This window comes from Opisthocomus hoazin, chromosome 4 (genome assembly GCF_030867145.1).
Source record: "Opisthocomus hoazin isolate bOpiHoa1 chromosome 4, bOpiHoa1.hap1, whole genome shotgun sequence".
NCBI classification, from domain to species: domain Eukaryota; kingdom Metazoa; phylum Chordata; class Aves; order Opisthocomiformes; family Opisthocomidae; genus Opisthocomus; species Opisthocomus hoazin.
Window position 1 is genome coordinate 40,396,419 of NC_134417.1, and position 23,539 is coordinate 40,419,957.

General features: G+C 43.0%; 1 protein-coding gene across 1 annotated transcript in view; it reads left to right on the forward strand.

Annotated features, from left to right (window-relative positions):
• NPSR1 (neuropeptide S receptor 1) overlaps positions 1–11,623 on the forward strand; it is a 59,134-nt gene extending 47,511 nt beyond the window's left edge. Inside the window, exons 6-9 of the mRNA XM_075417405.1 lie at positions 6,704–6,780; positions 9,004–9,093; positions 11,209–11,389; positions 11,506–11,623. Of these exons, the coding sequence (XP_075273520.1) occupies positions 6,704–6,780; positions 9,004–9,093; positions 11,209–11,389; positions 11,506–11,599 (442 nt within the window). The 3' untranslated portion in view covers positions 11,600–11,623. The remainder of the gene's footprint in view (positions 1–6,703; positions 6,781–9,003; positions 9,094–11,208; positions 11,390–11,505) is intronic.
• Positions 11,624–23,539: the final 11,916 nt, after the last annotated feature.

Here is a 23,539-nt window from a genome sequence, read left to right on the forward strand (position 1 = left end):
ACAAGCACTCCCAGATCCTTGCCAGCAGAAGCCAAATTCTCGACAGGTCCTAAGCGGTGTCAGGCACTGGGAGGAAGGACGGGGGCTAGCACAGGGAAGGATTTTTTTGTGCCAGTTTATTTCTAGTTGTCAGTGATGTTATTTTCTTCAGAATACAGAGGATTCTCTAAAACCACATAAAAAGAGGATTACCATCAGGGCAAGGTCAGCAGAGACATTATGAACAAATGCCATGCAGTTTGGAAAGAACTGGCTATTTTTTTAGAATGATTTTTCAAGTTCAGGCATAGAACTGAAGGTTGCAACTTCCCAGCTGGTGCATCTGTAAAATATCTGTCAACATAACCTCAAGGCATGACATCTATTTCTTTAAAATTTCTTGGCAGTCCAGGAATGTAAAGCTAATCCACCTGATGTGGCTGCAGCATATAAATTCTCTGGTAAGCAATTTGCAGCTAAATACTGGCAAGAAGGGCTGTTAGTCTGCAGGGACTCAATTTCTCTGCAAAAGTTTTGTTCTACCAGACACTTTCTGACGTACAGTAGGTTGGATGACAAACAAGATGCTGTTTCATGAGGGTGAGTGAGAGACTTCATATACATTGTAGTTGTGTGTTACTCTGTCAAAAGATTAATCATAAAAATGAGAGGTGTTATTTAGTAAATGAAAGAAGGCATTTTTGTGATTTCTTTTTAATTTAATGGCCTTCAGCTGAAGATGTTATTAAAGAAAGGCCATAACATAATGATGTAAAGGTGATCCATAAAGGTGTGACTCAAAAGTCAAGGATCAGTATCTAAGCAGCTGGGAATACGAATAAACCAGAAGCCAAGACACACGCCACACTTGCTGAGAAAATGAGGCAGGGTGCGCACAGAGAAAGAATGAGATCTTCTCTGTAAGAATTAATTTTGTTTGCACAGCTACTTTATTTTCTCTGCCAAAGCACTCTGATTTAGCTGCATAGAAGGTGCCTGACGCAATGTGGGACACTGGCTGGCGGAGTTAATTCTTAATTAGTTCTGCTGCCTGAATCTGCTGAAAACCTAACCTCTAGAGCAAAGCAGTTCACTGACGACAGCACTTTTTCTCGTGCAGTTGATCCGAAGTGCATACTAGGGATAAAATTTTACTTTTCAGGTGCAGAACTTAATTCCACACTAGATATGCTGCTTTGGCTGAGCGGTTTTCACTTGCTACAGTCCAAGTACCATCATCTTTAAAGCTTCTCTCATCCATCCCTCAGCGCTCTTGGAAGAGCTGATTTCACCTGTTCCTGACACAGCCTTCAACTAACTCACAGGAGCTGTGTTATTCATAACACCACAGCCCATGGAACAAATTATTTAGCCGATAACCTTATGCTTAGTCTGGAGAACCCTTCCACTGACAAGCCAATGCCCCAGACACGGTGTGAGCAAACCCTACAGATTCCAAGCCAAAACACGAACCTGAAGAAAACAACAATCTGTCTCTTCTTTTTTCAATGTATGTATAAAAAGGCAATCTGTGAACAAAACTGCAACAGCCCTGAAAGATTTAAACACCAGGGAGGTCTGTTCCCACCACTTCTTCACAACTGGAGAATCCGCAATCAGTTATCAAACTGCCTGTGGTTTTGTGGCGAGTTTTTTATCTTACTATAATACAAACCAACAAGATCTGAAAAATGAAAAGAGAATCTAATCTAATTGTGATTAGATTTTTAACCCAAGTGAGTGGTTATCTTTGAGAGCAAAATGAGGAGAATATTTCTTCTTTTCATGTGAAACCTTCCCTCCTCCCCACTGTCTCAGTGTCAGTTAGGGAGAGCCACAGATCCTGCATCTTTACAGTGCTTAAAAATTTGGCCTTTTCTTCCCTCTTATTTAGACTAATCTACCGCTTTTTCTGCAGTTGACGTTGTCAGCCTCCCAAAACCCAGAAAATGAAGAAGAATTAGTTAGGCACCCTGCAGTAATTAGTTCTCTGCTATTCTGGGAGAAGTGTCATCAGCTACCTCCGAAGCCATTTCTCCAACACCAAGATATGGCAAGCAAAGCTCAGAAGGTATCTGTGACAGCTGAACACCTCTGTGGCATTGCTGAACAGAGGTTAAACATGGGTCAAATCAAGATTACGGATGGTTGTCCTGCAAATATTTGCATTTGGTCCCCTCAGGTCCTCAGGTGATGGGGAGACAGGAGAGCTACTGGGTTTCTGTTCTCTTATTACTACTCTGTACCAAATCATAATTATATTCTGGCACTTGACTACCCATCAGTTCAGAGTCTTTTTACATGTTATTCACATATGCCAGATTTATTTTCTATATTTGAACTGATAAATGTAATACATAGACATTTGTTTAATATAATTCCAAATTCAGGTTAAGAAAAATTGAACAAGTTCCTTCTGAAGTAGAGAGGAAAAAACATCCATCTGCTGTTTAAAATCAAAACTCCAAAGAGAACATTTGCTTTGGAGCAGCAGAAAAAGAATTAAGAGGGAAAAACCAGAATCAGCTAAAAGGAAAAATAAGGAACTAAAAAAACCACATTGCAATAAAATAAAAAATAGGGGAAATAAAAGATATTTATCTGAATTAAATCAAATATAGGGAATAAAAATATCATTAATAAAAATACCAAAGTTCATTTTTTTGAGCTTGATTCAACAAGCACAATCATTTTTGCCTGCAATTTCCAGTTCTAAATAAAAAAGCCTAGATTTTGCACGTATGTTCTAATATCTGCCCATCTATTCACTTACCCATTACACATGCCTACAATGGTTTGTTCAGATGAGGTTACATAAGCCTTTTGTCTTTGGATAAATAGTCTTGTAAATTAGCTACCATAAAACATAACGCAGCTGCATCACTTTGCACAAATAAAGTGCAAGGAACAATAAGCAACATTGGATGATAGATACAAGCAATTAGCAGGGAGCTTAAGTCTACTTTTTTGACATAGTAAAGGCTCATTTTACTAGTAAATGCTGAGGCTGGGTGTGATGCTATTGTATTGCAACCATTTATTTTAAAAAACTAAAAATCTGTGTTTGAAGAGTGGGCAGATCAGTATCTCTTATGATTGTTAATATCAATACATAGCTTTGCCAGAAGACTTTTTTTTTTCCAAAACAAAAGTGATCTAGCAATAAAGGTGGGATGGGACTATCCACAGTAGCATTTGTATGACTAACCATAAGCTACTTATTTATATGGACAAAGAATGCTGTAATTATCAATGGGGTCAAAAGAAACACCACCATTAACTAATACCATGCTATAATGAACATGCATCTTCGTCCTTCAGAATTTGCATCAAGATAAATTGTTTCTGGAGGTGCAATGAATTTAATTTGCTAAATTACATCCATAGTCCAAACCATATGCTTGTATTTTCCTGCCACTTCTACAGATATGCATCTTATCAGGGCTAGAAAGATCACTGCATTTTCAGATCAACAACATGTCCTTTCTATCTTGTGGTCTTCACAGCCTGAGCAAGTCCACCTGATCTCTTTTTCACCACTACTCCACCTGATCTCTTTCTTTCTTTTCTTTAGTCTCTCACCAGAAAACCATGGGCCCCAACAACTCCTATAATATTTTAATATCACAGTATGCATTAAAATGACTACAGCACATGTCTATATAGCCCCCAAGATCCCCAGTGAGGGCTGGAAGACCAGTGCACTACGTACTTACAGACACAAAGAAACCTGGCAATATCTGAATCTAAGGAACACACCACATCTCCCAGTGCTTTCAGTAGAGACAAGAGCAAGCAGCATGCAGGCATGTTACGTGTGTTGGAAAAGGAGGTTTGTGGCAATGTGTACGGTGTGCTTTTACATTTTGGCAGCGAGGGCCGAGTAAGTCAATGTCAAGAGGAAGGAAACAGAGATTATGATACGGTCAGAATGGTGCAGAACATTGCCAAACACCCTCCTGGCCACCTGAATACCAGTTGTCATCCATCTCGTGCTACCCTTTGCTTGTCTGGCACTTCATTTTCCATCAGGTGGGAATTTCTTCCCACCCTTTGAGATGTCGCTAACCTCCACATCCCCCTCCAGCAACCTTTTAAAGAAAGAAGCTACAAACACATTCTGAAAAAAATCTGCTTTTCCCTTGTAAGAAAAAAAAAAAAACTTCTGTTCTATAAGTGCTCTCTTTCTATTGTTGTGACTTTGAAACACAAACACAGATGCCTTTTATGATCTTAAGCTTTGGGTGACACATTTCTGGAAAGTCTAGTGTCTTAGCTTCATGCCAGCATAGCTTCGGGGGAAAAAAAATTAAAAGATTAGGCACTAAGAAGATCTGGAGTTCCAGAGAGACCAATGCATAAAGGCATAACTGTGGCTGGCAAAACAGTTGCTGGGAAGTGACTCATCTTTCCTGACACCCAGCCTGAGCAGCTTTACACCACCTCTGGTCCCCTCCCAGTAAGAAAGGCTCTGGTAGATCCAGCTATAGAGAAAAGAAAGATGAATAGAGGCAAAACCACTATGACAAATCCACTATGCTGGCAAGACTTCAGAAGCCACTGGATTAAACCAGGACTTAAACTTTCCTCTGGACTTCTAAAAATTCAGGATTCAAATGAAACAGCATGTAATCTCACATATGCAAGGCCAAGGGAAGAAGACAGCTGCTCTAACTGCATCTGGTGAAAGGGATGTTCCTACCAGAGTCAGCAGCCAAGAGAGCAGGATTCCTGGGGTTGGAGGGAAAGCAAGTGAGGACCTTGACTACTTAATTTAATCCTTGTGGTACCTGGCTGGCAGCAGGGAGTCTGCGTATTTTGACTCAGAGTTAGGCTCCTTTATCCTGGTTCTTAGGCAATTCTGAATGTGTCCTGCTGGACAATGCAGGTCTGTATCAGAGAGGGTATTGTTTCAACTGCAAATAAAAGGGTCAGGCTAGAGAAGCAGACTAGGGAGAAAATAGAAACAGAACTTTTAGGAGCTGGCTGGAAATTCTCCTGAGATTACAACAATTATCATTATAATACAATCTTATTCATTGGAACAATCAAAGGAGAAATGATGCATTAATTTTCCACCATTGTCAGTACAAAGTACAAAGGAACTCTCAAGTGCACCAGCTGATAAATAAACAGGTTCTTAAAAAGGCAGGAGATAAAAGGAAAATGTTCAAGTCAGCTGGGAGCCATGCTGGACCTTTGAAGGGATTAAGCAGGGCAAGCTGGAGCCTGCGGCAGATGCATGCAAAACCCTCACCGGGCAAGTACGCTACTGCTCTACTGCACAGCCCGGACTGCACGTTGAAATTCCAGCTCTCACCTTGTGAGCCTGGAAACCAGATGGTTCAAACTTCCACAGAAAGGAAACCTCCAAGGCACAAAAATACTGCCTTTGCAAGCAGGTCTAGGAATTAAGGGTGCTGTAGGAAAGGCTCATATATCAGTCTGAAAGCTCTAAGTATAATGTCTCTTCTGATAAGAAAAATAAGCCACATGGTAGTAAGATACATTTTTGTCTCTACAAAACACTCTGAAATAATCTCCCTAGTTGCAGCTTTTTTACAAAATCACCACTAAGGTTTATGTCAATTAATGGTCCGGCTGCCCCAGGCCTTCTGTTACGATGCTTGGTTTTTACATCAGGAAAACATGGCAGCCCGAGTGCACTAGATGAAACATTTTAAAATTATTTTTATCTTCCTTATCAGACTAAAAAGGAAAATACCAGTCAAAAGTATGCTGTTGCTTAGTGATTTTAGCACATTATGCACGCTTTCAAGAGAAAAGTCAGACAGAGCAAGGCCTTGTATTTTTTTATGTAAACTGCTGAAAAGGTAACATCCTTATCCAGGATGTGAGTTCAAACAGCTCTTCAGCTTGAAGGAATCATTTTTACGTAAACAGAATAAACAGAATTCCAGATTTGTTACCACTGAGGAAAGGTCATAACTATCTGAAGTCGTTGTGGACTAGGTTGCTTTTCATCCTTTTCACTAAAAGTATGTGTATGTTGCCCTCTAAATAAGCAAATCGTGGTGGATTTGGTTTTGAATCATCTAACTCTTCCAATCTACTTGGTATTTCTGCCCTCCTCGGTTTCAGTCCCAGGATCTTGAGACCTCAAAGTGAGCATCACACTACTTAATTGCATTTTTCATGTATCTTGCCTCTCTCAACAACCCCGGGGTACTATTTTATTTGTCAGATTCATACTCAGAAAGTAACACCAAACCAGAAGTGAACACGCAGCCAAAACAGGTCCATCCCCTTGCTTCCCTGATTTCAGGGCTCGTGTCCTTCCTGCAGCTCCCAAGGCCACAAGCACACCTCTGTGCAGGGGTGAGATGGCTGCTGCCTGGGGCCGGTACCTAGCCAGATTTGGTCTCTGCTGGCTCAAAACCCCCAACAAGATCTTGCCTGCGAGATATTGGCCAAATCATTATATTTCTCTGCACCTCAGATTTCACAATTGCAAAGCCAGGAAAGCAAAAGCAACTTCCATGCTGAAAAGTCTTCAGATCTGCTGCTGAAAAGTACTACGGGAGAGTCATATTTTATTTATTATTGTTGTTGTCTTTATTATTATTATTGTTATTCCTATGAAGTCCCGTCATCTCTATGAGCTCCTTACACATAGATAAGTACTTTCATTGAGAACGAATGACTAGGATGTCAGTTAAAATTACTGTGCCTCATAATATCAATGACTCTCTCCCTTCTGTAGCATCATATACTCAATCGTGATTCGAACCATCTGGATGAAGAGTAAAGCTCAGGCTGTCATCATATCCAGCTGCCCTGGTGAGTCTCAGCACACATGTATCTCCAGCCTCATGATTCGAATATGGTCAGTTCCCCCAAATCCAGGAATGCCTGGACACGTACTATCACATCGGGCCCCCATCGCTGCAGTGGGAATGGGGCTTCTGTCATTGCTAATTCCTAATTCTCTTCTACATTTTTTTACCTTCTTTCCTGTGACACCAAATCCCCTTTAGACAAACCATAGAAAGCAACTGCAAGAAAATAATTAAAATGTAAAAAATCCTTATTCTAGAACTTCGAATCCCTATTCCTAGAACTTCGCCTCTTTCCAGAATAAACCTTTTTCTAGCAGATACTTAGATTAGTCTTTTGCTGTGCTTTCGCATGACCTTGCAAGTCTGGACTTTCATCAAGATCAGAAATTCCTGGCAATGGGAAGCCGTACAACGAGCTGAGCTTTCCACCTCGAAACCATAAACTTTTTTGGACTGTTCTGAGCGATTTTGGCAAAGAATCTGAGCACAACAAATCATTTCAAGATCCTCACTTGTCAGCTGTCTTTCCTATTAGATATGAAGAAAAGCATGTTCATTCACGCTAACGTGTTTTACAATGCAACTGTAAGAGCACGCAGCCAGTTAGTGCAGCCAAGTGGTGAGGGGAAATACATCAAACTATGGCGACCAAGTTGCTGGTACTTGCCTGAAGCAAGATCATGGGTCATGTTTGGTACAGGAGGAAGTGTCCTAATGTGATGTTGCACATATTCAGATATCCTTATGTCATAACCTGACATCTGTCAGCTATAATCTAAATTTTACTCCTCCTTTGACAAACTTGAGCAGGACTGATTTCTAATGATCCACCTACATGACACAATCAATATTAACTAGTCTTGAAAAAAAAAAATCGCTCCTCTAATCCAAGAGGTATATTCTGCTCTGTAAGTCAACAAGTGATTTCCAGTAATATTAAGTATGGACTAATTTCAAGATTCTAGATGGGATGTTTCACTGATAACAAGCCCACATTAATTATATTTACATTTTTCCTTACAAATTACATAGTCTTGACACGCTGTTTTACAAGAGATGCAAAACGTCATGCACATATAATTCTTTTCCAATTACATTAATCAAAATTCCAGTCCTAAGTTTGGACTACAAGAGTTTAAAGATGTTTTGATAAAACATGACCTTCTTGTGTATTCACTATGGTGAACTTAATTATTCTGACCCAGCAACATGAACAGCAAACCGACATTAATAATGAAATCAGCCAATATTATTGCAACCATGCTGGTACTGTTATTCAAATACAGAACTTGATTCTCGGAGACATTAGTGTGACTTCAGAGGAAATGAGATCAACCTGCCTTGGTGTGAAACGGAATAGGATTTGCTTCTCAATTTAAGCCACACTTCATCTCTGAAAAGCTAGTCCAAAAGCATTTTGTATTTCATCAGTGAGTCAACACGGACTAAAATGCATGACTGATTACCCAAAGCATCAAAAATAGTAAGAGGTTAAGGGAATGGAGTATGTAGCTTTTAAAATCCTTCTGACTGAAATGCAGTTAAAAGTCAACAGGTAGTCTGTTTTACCAGGCTGTTTCTTCACAGAATCACAGAATGGTAGGGGTTGGAAGGGACCTCTGTGGGTCATCTAGTCCAATCCTCTTGCCGAAGCAGGGTCACCTACAGTAGGTTGTAGAAGACCTTGTCCAGGTGGGTCTTGAATATCTCCAGAGAAGGAGATTCCACAATCTCCCTGGGCAGCCTGTTCCAGTGCTCTGTCACCCTCAGAGTGAATAAATTCTTCCTCATGTTCAGACGGAACTTCCTGTGCTTCTGTTTTGTTAGTTACAGCCATCAGTTTCTTTCAGAAGATATCCCCTATAACACCACTCTGGCTGCGTTTTTGTAGCTGTGATGGCACATGGTTTTTATTAGGTTGATACAGCTGGACGCATAGGCAGCCGTTCTCCTGAACAAGTGTCGAGGATCAGAATACCCAGCTGCCATAATGCTTCAGGAAGATCTCTTCTGCTTTCATTTCCGCTTTTGATTTTGGGTGGCTCAGGTTTGGAGTTTCCAAATTGAGCAGGTTTGCAAGTGCCCGAATTTCAGGAACTACTGAGCCCCTTCTTGACACCAGGGAAGGATGGGCTACGTATCACCGTCCTGCCTGCGGAGACACGCGCTGGCACATCCATGCACCTGCCCTGCTCGTTTACCAGCTGAACTGTTCTTTCCCCAGGTGGCAAAACCTCTGCCGGCTACACCAGTCGTGGGTTCATATCCAGGGCAAAAGTGAAAGCGATCAAGTACAGCATCGTAATTATCCTTGGTAAGTCAAAAGCCCCACAGCTGGCAGCTAGGGAGGCTGCTGATGCTAGGAAGCTGGTCTTCCTCAGCTCCCTCTGTCATCAGCGGATAAAGGGCAATGGATGGCTCAGAGAAGGAGCTTCACTTAGACCCCCTGACTTGCCTTCTGACCTTGTCCTTCCCCTCTCCTCTGGCTGAAAATCTCCTGGTTTAGGCATCTGACATAAGCCTTAAATGAAATTATGCACACAGCCCCTAGCGTGCATAAAGAAAGTAAAGGAGGGATATTGCCTAAAAGGAACAGAGGAAGGGGTCATCTCCTTCCCATCCAGGCTGCCAAAAGACTTGCAACTGAGTTGTCTTTTAGGCTTAGAGACTATGTATAGCGTGTCAGGTGCTGGGGCTGTGCAGGGGAGAGGAAGGAGAGGCAAGGGATGCAGAGCAATGGAATCTGATGTCAGAAGAGTGCTGCCTGCCGAGATGGGAAGAATGAGCTCTCCTCTCCTGACTGGGCAGCAGATAACTCAGTGCAGGTGCCCTCCATCTCCCAGGGAGATGACATTATTCCGATGGAATTAAGAGGCTGACATTCTGTCTCGATAAATAACGGCAACGTCACACAGGGCTTGTGATTAGCTGCCAGAGACAGGCAGGAAGGCGAAGGAAGCTATTTACTCCCAAGGGCTGACAGCCGTCCCCTACAGCTGAAAGAGATCGGTCCTTTTTGCAACGCCACACAAAATCCAGATTGGATGATATTGTGATAATAGCTGTTACTGAGGTGCTTAGCTCACCGTTTAGCGGCAGCCTCTGCAGACATGAGAGAGGCTGGGGTGATTCATGCTTTTCAGAAGTCCAAGAACAGCTTCTCTGTCTGAACTTTTCTGCTTGGCAATCAGAGAAAGTATTTGCCAGAAACAACTACTATCTCAATGCCACCAGGTGTCAAGAGCTCACCTGCATGCTCAATATTTCAAAGAACCTTGACAATATTAGGCACCTAGCACCTCTTGACCTGCAGATTAAGGCACCTAACATTCATGACTTTCTTTAAAGCCACTTAAAGTTCTGTGTAATCAGTGCTATGATCTATAAGCTGACAACGCATATTGATATTTTGCTGGTATCTGTGCATAGACACTGCCAGTGTGGCTACTCTAGAAAACAGGAGGGAAGTTTACCACTTCCTTGCACATTAAGTGAGTGCTCTGCTATCTGCCAACTAAGAAATAATGATTACTGCAACAAGAAAGCAAGCATGGGGTCACTGCTGTCTCCTTTGGATCAGGGAGAGATCGTGTGTTTAATTTCACAGATACCTCTATATTTGAAACTCAGGTACTTATGGTTTAGTTGAGTGAACTGCCTGTCCCAGTGTTTCTGCATAAATCTTTAATCAAAAGCTTTTGTGAAAGGGGATGACAGAGATTTGAGGGACAGATTCCTTCCCTATGTCTGCAGCTAAAGGTAAACCTCTTGCCTTTTTATTTCTATCACCTCTGAACAAAAGCAGGGACTATGAACAACGCAGTCCTTTCTCCCCTTCCCCAAATTAGTCTCTCAAATTGCAGTATAGGACAGTCTTTCTGCACGGTCCATATACACAGCACCTCCAACCAGCATGCCAAATGACATGTTAGTCTGCTGTAAAGTGGCATGAAAAGGTGTCATTCCTTGCTCCTGGGTGTCTAAGAGCCCTTTTTCAATAGGTGGCTGTCACAGGCAGCGCTGTCACAGTGCGGCACTTGGGTTGTGTGTACATTTAGATTGGCTGCTCACTCCAGAGGACCATTAAAAAAGCACTTCACTATAACTGATGATGCTTTAACTGGCTACCTATTTAGCCTTCACGTATTGTGTGGTGTTCAAAAGTGCCTCGATAAGTCTAGAGGGAGCACTCTAAACTCTTAGAGGAGCACACATAATATATTTCATGGGCATTAAAATAAAAATAAAGACAAATAAAAGCACAACCTAATAACTATTCTCTTCAAGAAGACCCTGAGTAGACAGAGATTTTTTTTTGCATGAACAAATCTTTATATGTTATGACAGTCTTTCTGTGCGTGTGTGATTACCTCCCTAAATAGCTAAACTATCTAATGTCAAGCTCTTCCTCCCTCTGTCTCTATTCCAGCATTTGTTCTCTGTTGGAGTCCTTACTTTCTTTTTGATATCCTGGACAACTTCAAGATACTCCCCGAGACCAAAGAGCGCTTCTACGCATCCGTGATCATTCAGAACCTGCCAGCCTTGAACAGTGCCATCAATCCCCTCATCTACTGCCTCTTCAGCAACCGCCTCTGCCCCCCTTTCGAGTATTGCTCCTTTACTGTCACTCTGACTACCCCCTAAGGAGGGAGGGAACACAAACACAATCCCTAAACCGACATTTTCGCCTGTTTTAATTCTGACCTTTCCTTATCTTCTTTAGGGAAAGAACGCCTCGAAGGCTGGAGGGGACTTTCCGGGACAGGAGTGATGGAGGGCAGGAGATGCAGGTCCTGTCCAAACCAGAATACATGTAGCACAGACGATTCTCCACCAAGCCACGCCGACACCTGGACTGAGGAAAGCGGAGGTCCCTCACGAGCCTCGAGCACTGTGAGCTGATGGACACTGACTGGTGAAAGCCCGCACTGCAGCTTCAGCAACCACATAGTGCCGGTGCCAAACTCAGTATGAGGGGTTTGCATGCCGTTGTCATGAGGGCTCATCTTGGCACTCTGTTTGCAAGCAAGCTGTAATATATATGTACTCCAAATGGCAAAAAAAAAACAATGTAAATTGTGTCTAGTCAGAGTCCTCTCTCTGTTTTTCAGGAGTCACCAGAAGCCATCTACCATACTGTCTGGCTCTGATAAAGAGTATTCACAAGTCATTACAAAACAGGGACCCTGCCTAGAATGAACACACATGCACTTTTCCAATGAGAACACACCTCTGTCACTCTGTGTAATTATGTCTGGGTTTTATACACCACTGCTTACGAAGTCATAGCCAGAGGAGAGGACTGACGGGCTGGGTTACTGCCTACCGCCTCTCTTGGCCCCGCTCCTCAGCTCGCACCAGTCCTGCCAGACACACCACCCCTGTAGCTCTTCCCCCCCTTCCTCCCTGCTGTCCTACCTTGGTGTATCAGTAGCACCCCAGGGTCCCTGCAGGGCTCTCATGTGACACATCTGCATGGTCATTGATTTTCAGGCTCCTGTGTTAACAACACATTTGCCAGCCCCTCCCAGATGCCGCAGCACATCGTATGCACATATCCTTACCTGCTGCTGTGACAAAGGCCCTGGGCAGGCTTCTGGGGGCTTCACCTATGTCGCTTAAATCATGCAGGGAACCGTACACATCTTTAGGCAACCTCAGAGCTGGAACAAGACCCGAGTGAAACCACAAAACTCAAATCACATTTAGAAAAACAACTATTTGTTGCTGGTCCAGTCTTGTAAACTCATTGTAGCGTCCACAGAGCACCAACCATCAGAGAGAGCTTTGCTGCACAGCGACCAAGCAGTAGGGCAAACCCTTCCCCAGCCCTTGGGGCATCCTCCCGCCACACTGTTCTCAAACTGAAGGAGAGGTATTCTTATGCAGGTTCAGCAGGTGGGTGGGTGATACTGACTTCTTTGTTCATTTTACTGCAAGGTAGCATAAAGTGTTTGTATGATAGTACACTCTAACCAGCTGTGTGGCAAGTGTGTTTGTTTCCCCTCAGTAAAAAAATTGCATTCTTACTTAAATGGAGTCAGATTAAATTGTGTTTTTTTTATTATAATTGTCCTTTGCCGTGATTTTGTTCCTTGCAAAACAAGAACTGAATAAAATTTATTTCTAGTTACCTGTATTACAAATATCTTTTTTCCTAAGTAGGAGACACAAAATATCATGGGACTTTATGTTCTCAGGAAAATAAATAATTTTTCTTTTTTTATTATTATGAAGTTCTGCTATGTCTAAATTTTGGTACCAGCTTAATTAAAACCATGAATCTACACCAGCCTTTACAGCAGCCACCTTGGGTATATTATATATAAGCACAAGACATTTTTTTCTTGTGGACATGTTATAAATTTTCCAGAAGTGGACCGCTCGTTTTAAGCCTCATAACGATAGAAATTTTAGCTTTCAGCTTTTTCATCTGACGCACATACACTGGCTGCCTACTTTTGAACAATTAACGGAGTTTGTAGACTTAATACCTGGAAATCAGATAACATTTCTGAGCAGTATTTTGATTTGCAAATTTAACATGACTCAATCCTACTAAAATTTGCATATTATTCACTGGGGTCACCACATGAATTATGCCATCTAAATTAAGTATATGCATGAGTAAATGTAAGACTCCAGCCTTAAATGAAGTCATTACTCCTTTATTTTCAAAGAAACAGTCTTTTTGTTTCATTTATTATTGTATTATGTACCATTTATATGTTATTCATATCCTTTTTCCTCTGGACGTGATTGTGATGCTCTTCCTCATATCAGGATCTTTCAGTTTAAATGGCCTCACACCATTTTCGTCTGCATCCATTCCAAGCGCTTAAATACAGAAATAAATAATTTATCTCATTTTCTATCCTGCTTTCTTACTGTGCAGGAGATGGCATTTTACTACCTTTTTAGGTTCTTCAAAACTTTTGTTGTAAAGAAACAGAAAGAGCTGAGATTTTTCATTAGTCTGGAAAACATTTGCATGGCCCTTCTTTGGCTCCTGGGAGCGTGACTTAGGGAATTTCATCTGACTCCAGTAGGTTTCTTATTCCATGTCTGCAACTTGCTCTACATCTGTTGGGAGCAACTGGAATGCATTGAGCTTGGCCTGGGGGCAAGTGAAGAAGGAGTTGAAAGCTTGTGGGTTAGAATTAAGGGACAGGCTCACACGGGTGACATTACGGTGGGTGTATACTACAGGCCACCTGACCAGGAGGAGGAGGTTGATGAGGCCTTCTACAGGCAGCTGCAAGCAGCCTCACAGTCACAGGCCCTGGTTCTCATGGGGGACTTCAACCATCCTGACATCAGCTGGGAAGACCATACAGCTAGGCAGGCGCAATCCAGGAGGTTCCTACAGAGCATCGATGATAACTTTCTGATGCAAGTGGTGGAGGAACCAACAAGGAAAGGCGCGCTGCTGGACCTCATGTTAACAAACAAGGAGGGACTGGTGGAGGACGTGAAGGTTGGAGGTAGACTCGGCTACAGTGACCATGAAATGGTCGAGTTCAGGATCCTGCATGGAGGAAGCAGGGCGATAAGCAGGATCATAACCCTGGACCTCAGGAGGGCTGACTTTGCCCTCTTCAAGGAGCTACTGGGAGGAATCCCGTGGGCCAGGGCTCTCGAAGGCAGGGGGGTCCATGAGTGCTGGTCGCTTTTTAAACAACACTTCTTCCATGCACAGGAGCAATGCATCCCCCTGAGAAAGAAATTTAGCAAAGGAGGCAGGAGACCTGCATGGTTAAACAAGGAGCTTCTAGCAGAGATCAGGCAGAAGAGAAAGGTGCATGGAATGTGGAAAGAGGGACAGGCCACTTGGGAAGAGTACAGAAACGTAGTGAGAGCATGCAGGGATGCGACGCGGATGGCCAAGGCTCACCTGGAATTGAAGATGGCAAGGGATGTCAAAAACAACAGGAAGGGCTTCTTCAACTACATCAGCAGCAAAAGGAAGGCTAGGGACAACGTGGGGCCGCTGCTGAATGAGGCGGGTGTCCTGGTGACGGAGGATGCGGAGAAGGCAGAGCTACTGAATGCCTTCTTTGCTTCACTCTTCAGTGCTAAGACTGGCCCTCAGGAATCCCAGGCCCCGGAGGTAAGAGAAGAAGCCTACAAAGAGGACGACTTTCCCTTGGTCGAGGAGGACTGTGTGAGGGATCGCTTAAGTGATCTGGATGTCCACAAATCCATGGGCCCCGATGGAATGCACCCACGAGTGCTGAGGGAGCTGGCGGATGTCTTTGCTGAGCCACTCTCCATCATCTTTGAGAGGTCCTGGAGGACAGGAGAGGTGCCCGAGGACTGGAGAAAGGCCAATGTCACTCCAATCTTCAAAAAAGGCAAGAAGGAGGACCCAGGGAACTACAGGCCGGTCAGCCTCACCTCCATCCCGGGAAAGGTGATGGAGCAGCTTATCCTGGAGGCCATCATCAAGCAAGTGGAAGAAAAGAAGGTTATCAGGAGTAGTCAGCATGGATTCACCAAGGGGAAATCATGCCTGACCAATCTGATAGCTTTCTACGATGGCATGACTGGCTGGGTAGACGAAGGGAGAGCCGTGGATGTTATTTACCTTGACTTCAGCAAGGCTTTCGACACAGTCTCCCATGATATCCTCCTAGGGAAGCTGAGGAAGTGTGGGCTGGATGAGTGGTCGGTGAAGTGGATAGAGAACTGGCTGAATGGCAGAACTCAGAGGGTTGTCATCAGCGGCGCTAAGTCTAGTTGGAGGCTGGTAACTAGTGGTGTCCCCCAGGGGTCAGTACTGGGCCCAGTCTTGTTTAACTTCTTCATCAACGACCTGGATGAAGAGTTAGAATGTACCCTCAGCAAGTTTGCTGATGACACCAAACTGGGAGGTGTGGTAGATACACCAGAAGGCTGTGCTGCCATTCAGCCTGACCTGGATAGGCTGGAAATCTGGGCAGAGAGGAACCTGATGAGGTTCAACAAGGGCAAGTGCAGGGTCCTGCACCTGGGGAGGAACAACCTCATGCACCAGTACAGGCTTGGGGTGGACCTGCTGGAGAGCAGCTCTGCGGAGAGGGACCTGGGTGTCCTGGTGGACGACAGGTTAACCATGAGCCAGCAGTGTGCCCTGCCTGCCAAGAAAGCCAATGGGATCCTGGGGTGCATCAAGAAGAGTGTGGCCAGCAGGACAAGGGAGGTTCTCCTTCCCCTCTACACTGCCCTGATGAGACCTCATCTGGAGTACTGTGTCCAGTTCTGGGCTCCCCAGTTCAAGAAGGATGAAGAGCTACTGGAGAGAGTCCAGCGGAGGGCTACAAGGATGGTAAGGGGACTGGAGCATCTCCACTACGAGGAGAGGTTGAGGGAACTGGGCTTGTTCAGCCTGAAGAAGAGAAGGCTGCGAGGGGACCTTATAAATGCCTACAAATATCTGAAGGGTGGGTGTCAGGAGGATGGGGCCAAGCTCTTTTCAGTGGTGCCCAGTGACAGGATAAGGGGCAATGGGCACAAACTGAAGCACAGGAAGTTCCGTCTGAACATGAGGAGGAACTTCTTCCCTCTGAGGGTGCCAGAGCACTGGAACAGGCTGCCCAGGGAGGTTGTGGAGTCTCCTTCTCTGGAGATATTCAAGACCCGCCTGGACAAGATCCTGTGCAGTTTACTGTAGGTGACCCTGCTTCGGCAGGGGGGTTGGACTAGATGACCCACAGAGGTCCCTTCCAACCCCTACTATTCTGTGATTCTGTGATTCTGTTGACTGTTTAGTTGCTTAATGGTGACAGAGTTGTTACAAAATACCGCACACCTATGAGGAGAGGTAGCAGAAGTCAATGTCCAAATGCCCAGAGAGAGAATCTGAACTCAAGAAGAAGAAGAAAGCACCCAGCTGGTTTGCCCGTGGCAGCCCACAAGAAGCTGTGTTTTTCACCAGCTGTAACACTTCAAGATGCATCTGTGAGATCTTGCTGACATTCCCACAGCAACTAGAAATATTTGTATGCATGACTATTATGACAGGAAATCCTGTATGATGATAAAGTCCTATAGGATCATAGATTCCCACAAAGGATGAAAAATCAGATCCTCATCCTTGAGAGAAGTCACATCAAACAGCACAGGACTAGGATACTTTTTAAACTAATACATTAATTCAAGAGAATAGAAAATGTGTGCTGTCTGTGACAGGTTCAGATGAAATCTGAAGGAGAAAGCTATTTAACTCACTCTTGGACATTTTTTGATGTAATTTAAAGTTCAATTCTCTTAGCCCAGATTTCCATCTGTTGCTAAAAGTGTAAAGCAGTATTTTGTCTTTCATCTTGGTTTTCCCTTTGAAATTTCTGACTCCTTTTTTATTTTTACTTTGAAAAAACTAATGCAAGACAGGAAAATTCAAAATCCAAATCTCTGGGTAGGTATACTCTAATAATGAAATGCAATATTCCACATTGCAACCACGGAAGAACAGCAGAGTAAAAGCCTACCTAGAAACCTAGAAGCATTTTGCATCCTCATGCATTTTGCTGACCAAGTGCTTAGTGGTGCAGATGATAAGAATCAAAAAAAAAAAAAAAAAAAGGGTAGCCACTGTCTGGTTGTTTGTAGGTTTGGGGGTTTTTTTTTTAGATATATATTTCATGGAAAAACAACTAGACCTTTTGATAAGATACAAGATTATTTGTCTTCTACATAAAAGAAAATAATTCTTACACATCTCAAAGACTTGCAAGGCACGAATGAATGAAGGTCCATACTCTACTAGTTAGAGACATTTAAATATGAATTATTTTAGTGGGAATCAAGCATGTAAATGTCATTACAGAAGTGAACTTACACAATATATTTTTGGACTAGTGGCTATTGCAAGCATCAGACCCCTACTGATAGCGTTCTCCAAGAAGGACACATAAGGAGAAGTAAAAGTGAGTCTAGTACTTGCTTTAGTTCAAGTCCTAGCATTTGAATACCAGAAAGCTTTGCATCTATTAAGATTTCGTATTTTCTTGACACTACAAGATAGAGGAAATTGGGAAAATCCTCTCTCAAACAACAGGAACAAATGACTCAACAAAAAAAGAACATTTTCAAAGTGACTTTGGCAGAGAATTTCTCAAGAGATGAGTGCTTTAGGGTAACACTGACCTGTGATAATTAAGAATAGTCTCTTGGCACTCTATCTACAAGGAATACGCTTGCTGGCAAGATGCCTCAAGTTACATGTCCCTTCATAAAACACTGCCTGACTGCTTGTGTAGATTTGTTTCAGACAAGAACCCAGAAGGCACCACGCTACCTGCCACTTTACCTTACTCCTCACAAGGACTGCATGTACTCTTCAGAAATACTTTATGAAAACAGAACAACTACAAAAGAAAGAAGTCGCAGAAAGCGCAGCAGAAAAGTGTATATATATGCCATGGGCACAAGTGCCTTCTTTCAAGAGAGGAATCATTCCACAGAAAAAAATAAACAAGTGCAGAAGCTATCTGTCTCTACCTTCCGACTCACAGCCTGGTGGATACAGGAGCAGAGATTTTAGTTTATTCATCAACCTTGGGAAACATGATTGATTTGGGGAGTAAATGCAATTTTTAGTGTAAGGTAAAATATGTTTCATTTTCTTTGGCGAACTGTAATTTATTTTAGACAGCATTCAATTTAGATAAGAATTACAGCTGAATGGTTCATCAGATAATCTTTTGTCATGTTTGATGGCATCTTATTCTGAGTATGCATAAAATATGGGGGTAGAGGGTTAGGCATACAAACACAGACATGAATTTACAAATAGACATCACTGATTCCTCAGACTGAGCTGGTTATAGTGGTACATAATTAGAAGCTTAACTGTTAATTTAGACTCAAGCAAGGCAAATGAAAATGGGCTAAAATTCAGCAGCTTTAATAAATTCAATAAAAATGAACAGAGTCTAAGGCATCACGTAGAAAGAACTGGATGATATTCAGAACCCGAATAGCAGAAATGTGGTGAAATGTACCACACTGTGTGCTAATAATCAATTACATCAATTATGAGAAATTCTATTACAAATTGGGAGCTCATCAGCTGGAAATATCTGAAGAGAAGAAAGCCTTAAGTGTGTTAATTGGGCAGACGATGTCTGGTTACTGACAACACCACAGCTGGTGGAGTCAGGGGGCTAATATGATCCCAACACGTCTGGTGAACCATTTGTCAGAAGAGCTAAGGCTATGCCAGTGTCACTGTTGCCCTCTGTGGAGGCCACTCTGCACAAAACAAGAAAAAGAAAGAACCTGGAAAAGAACAACTTGAGATTTTAGCTTGTTGGGACTGGTAAATGGAAAGCTGAAAAGGGGCATTTCTGTTGCCTGTTAATAGAAGCATGTCAATGGGAAAAGGAGGGAGAGAAGAGAACTACTTAAAACACATGATAAATCTGCAACAAACCCTGCCCCCTGAAATAATGTCACCATAACTGAATTTTGATAAATTCAGCAGACACAATGATCGGCATGCCCAGACACTATTGCACGGGTCAGAAACTAGATTTTGGGTTAGAAGACATCCCTCCTAGCTTGCGCTATAACGTTTCACTGAGATCTAAATGAATGACTTGCAAGGCGAGACTTTCTGTGCAAGCTTTTCAAGAGGACCAGGGGCCAGTTCCTCTCATTTTGAATCGTGCTAATGGCCATGCCTTTGCAGTGGTGCAGTGAGGAGATCTAATACGAAGAGTTTCTGTGGGGGTTGTTTATTTGGAGAGATATCATCTTCTTTAGTCAAGCTGATGGAGCTGGAAAAGCAAATGAACTTTCAGGCATGTGCATGCCCTCCCCATCCCTGCCCTACCAACTCACATCACAGGGTTCATAAAAATGCAAGGTAGTAGTTGACCTTTTTGCTTGTGCTCAAGCTTTCAGGTTGAGACCAATACCAGCAAGAGCAGAGTCATACAGGCATCACTCTTTGAAGTATAATCCTCTCTCCTTTTTGCCCAAGACACAGAGGCTCGCACTGTTTGGTCTCACACGACAACCCCGTGTTGGAGCAGCAGCCTACTGCAGCATTGGCAGCTTGCAGACAACCTGGCTTTACTCACCTGGTGGCTGGGTTGCCACTAAATTACCTTCACTTGTGCTCAGGGTTTTACAAAGAAATGATTCAGAGCCTGTAATCAGGCATACATTTATGCATGGCGTGACAGGAAAATTGCATCTCCTGGGCAGTACAGACTAAAGCCACAGGGAAAAATTCTTAGAACTGTAAATTAATAGTGTCCTTGATGTAAAGGATTTGGGTCCCTTAAACGCATTACACAGAAAATTAAAGAGAATTCAGACTCCCTTGGTCATGCTAAAAGCTAAAATGTACTTTATGAAGCCACCATAGAGTGAGAAAAGATTTTAAAGTGATCAGGTAGGAAAATATCACTAAATCCCATTTGGAGCCCATGGCTTAATCTCCTCATCCGGGAGAGAAAGATTACTCCAAGGGAGTTTTAAAAAACCTAGACAAGGGAATTACTAATTCTCATAGACATCAGGTAGGTGGAAGAAACATGCTCAGTTTTGACATGGCGCCAAAAAAACAATTTTAAGGTGACTCTGCTTTGTGGTATCTATAAGACATCACAGATGTAGGATAATTCATAGCGGAAAGTCAAATGCAGTCACTCATTCAGGAATAGGTGGCAATTCCCTGAACATCCCCCAGAGAACAGGCTGTTACTATGGTCATTCCCATAGGACAGGGAGTAGCGTCATTTGAGAGTATTTCTTGTCAAACAAACTCCTGCAGCAAATGATTATTTTTGAGAAAACTTTGACTTTGAAGGGGTTTGCATGCAGGGAACATCTTCTGGATCAAACAGAAGAGAGAGGCATCACAGCACAGCCATGGACACAGGATTAGGGAAAGTGCTTAAGCAAGGTCTTGATGTAGCTTCCCAGATCTGAAAACCCCAGAGCTGTACAGGCAGGTACTAAATAAATATCCACTTATTTGGATGAGCACAGCTCCAACAAGAGATGTAAGGAGAGGCTTCCTGGTGAGTTCTCCCACAAGATGCCCAGCATCTTCCCTGTGGTGGTGAGCCCCTCGGATCCACCTCGTAACTCCCCGTTCAAGGGGGAAGAACTCCACAGAGGAGCACCCTGGAGCTGCCTTTGCTTTCACACCCCTCTGCAATTGTTCTCCTCTTTCTCAGTCTATCTCCCCTCCCACACCAAGATTTTTGTGTGGTTTGGAACTTCTTACTGAGTCTGGAAAAATGTTTGCATTCTTAAGGGAAAAAAAAAAAGAGAGAGAGAGAAATTTTGTGCAAGTGAGTTTAACTCAAAAGTCAAGAGGGGTAATGTGGCTCTGCCTCAGTTTTCTTAAAGAGCATTTCTTGGTAGGCAAGAATCACTGCAACATATCATGCTACATGACTACATTAACTGCTCTTTGCAAATCCCAAAGGTGTGGGTGAGATACCTCATTAACAATGTATGGGTGCACGTTGCTGATAACGGCTGACACAGGGGCTCAGCAAGACATCAGAAGCAGCCTGTTGGGAACCCAGTGCTACAAGCTTGAACCTGTTTAATATTCCGAGAAAGACTCATGTACCTCAGTGGGGCTTTATCACCTTCCGTTGAATAGCTGGTGGTTTTTAGATCAGGCCTACATCCGTGTATCAAGGAATATACGTGTGAGCCATTCTGAACCATGATCAATCATCAGAAAATAGGCATAATTATAATTTTATAATTACGAGAATAATTGCAAAAGATTAGTAGTCTACCCAGCTGGAGACTTTGCAAAAGCCTGAAGGCAATTAAGATGCTATATTTTGAAAGTATCTAATCAATTTAATTTCTTTTCTTAGACAAAGCAGCATGAACTTCAGTTCAGCGTTGTCAGAGGAGGCCTGTTGGGCGATGAATAACTTAATGGTAGATCAACCCAGCCCTATCACAAGTCAGGAATATTATTCTTGCTGGTTTCTGTAGGAGTTGATCAAGCTCAAGGAGAACACAAGACCTGTTTAACATGTTTACTTTTACTATTTTGGGCAGGATTGAACTGATTTAACTGCCACTTCAAATCAAGCTGACATTTAAAAAACAGGTTGCAGAGACTTTTTCAGGTCAGCCAAGCAAAATGCTAAGAGGAAATAGTGCACATTGACATAGAAGAATCTAAGAAAAAAATGAGAAAAAGGATGGGGGTCATTTAAATGGTGACAGAGGCGGGGAAATAACACATGCCTCCTAGAAGCACAGGTCATGCCTATTTCTTGAAAGACTGTCCTGATACCCAGCTGATGTTTGCTGGATTCAAATTACACTAAAGACAGGAAAATCATAGCATACCAACAGTCTCGAAACAGAGTCTATTTGACCACACTATGGAACAGAAATAACTCCAAGAATATTGCATCAACCTCATACATGTTCTTGACATTTTTACAGGCTCACGAGTGGTATAATTCCTGTATCACTGAGTATGCTTAGAGTCACACCTATAGGAACTAAAGGCAGTTTAAGGGATAACATAAGCTTCTGCTTACCCAAGATCAGAACTCCACCAAATTTCACTCCTTCCCATCTTGAACTGGGATTAAGCAGCACAAACTCCATGGGGCCTGCTTCAAAACTCCCAATAGACAAGAAGTCTTCAACTCAGTAAAATTTGCTATCCTGCCTTCACAGTGTGACCAAAAGTCATAGACTTTTAAAAGCAGGTCTGGAGTATTTCACAGGTGCTAGGGTCTTTAAACCCCAGGGAAACTCTGGTTACTGTGGGGTAACTGGTGACACATGCTGGTGGCTGCAGCCTGAACCCCAGTTTGGAGAGAGAAAGAATCAGGCTGGAAAAAATCCGGGAAAGAGTTAATCACTGTCAAAAGGTATGTCCAAGCCCACCGTCTGAGTAGCCCTCTGTGTGGCACTCTTGTGCACAGGGGGGGTTACAGGAACAGGCAAGAAGTGAGGGGCCGCAGTACCCTGACCACTCTGCTTCGTATTCATAGCCAGTTTGGATACCTCTGCACACTCCAGCTGCATCCTTGGACACTGCCTCTGCATATGTGCCACCCTTACAGTAAGGCCACGGTCACACCAAGTCTGACATCTGTCTTTTTAATAAAGGAAAGGCTTTTGGATAAAAGACTCAGCCTGTCTGATTGCATTACTGTTTGTCCAAGAGGCAGAAGGAAAAGGTGAGCTTCAAAGTAGGAGTGTTTCCCCTGCCAAGATACTCTTTTATAAGATTCGTGACATAGCATTCTGATTTTAATATTTCTGTGGTGCCTGAAAGCCACCCACCACTCCATCTCTGCTTCACAAAGCTAATATGACTCAGATAATTAAGAACAAATTTTTATCAAGCTACACGATGACCACCGGTGGAGTCATTAAACCATTTAAACATACAGCCATGGCTCTATTGACTGACAGTCCTTGTGTGATTACCTCTATTCAGTTAGTGATCTTTTCAATCAGTCACCACCACAAAATGCATGACTGCTGTTTCCCAGTCCTCCTCTTCTGAACTGCTACTTTAGCCTCCTCTGAAGTTTGAATCACAAGGATTTGTGAAGCTTCTGCTGCTATGTATTGAAGTGATTTACGGTTCATACTATTATTCAGGCGGCATACCTGCAAGCAGAGACAGAAGTGACACTTCTGCTCTAAAGCTGCTTTTAAGTCCTTGAAAGCATTGCTGAAAAGGAGAGGGGAGGGGGGGGGAAAGACTTTTCTGGTAGAGAGTGACTCTCAGGAAAGTATGTTGACTGCAACCCACA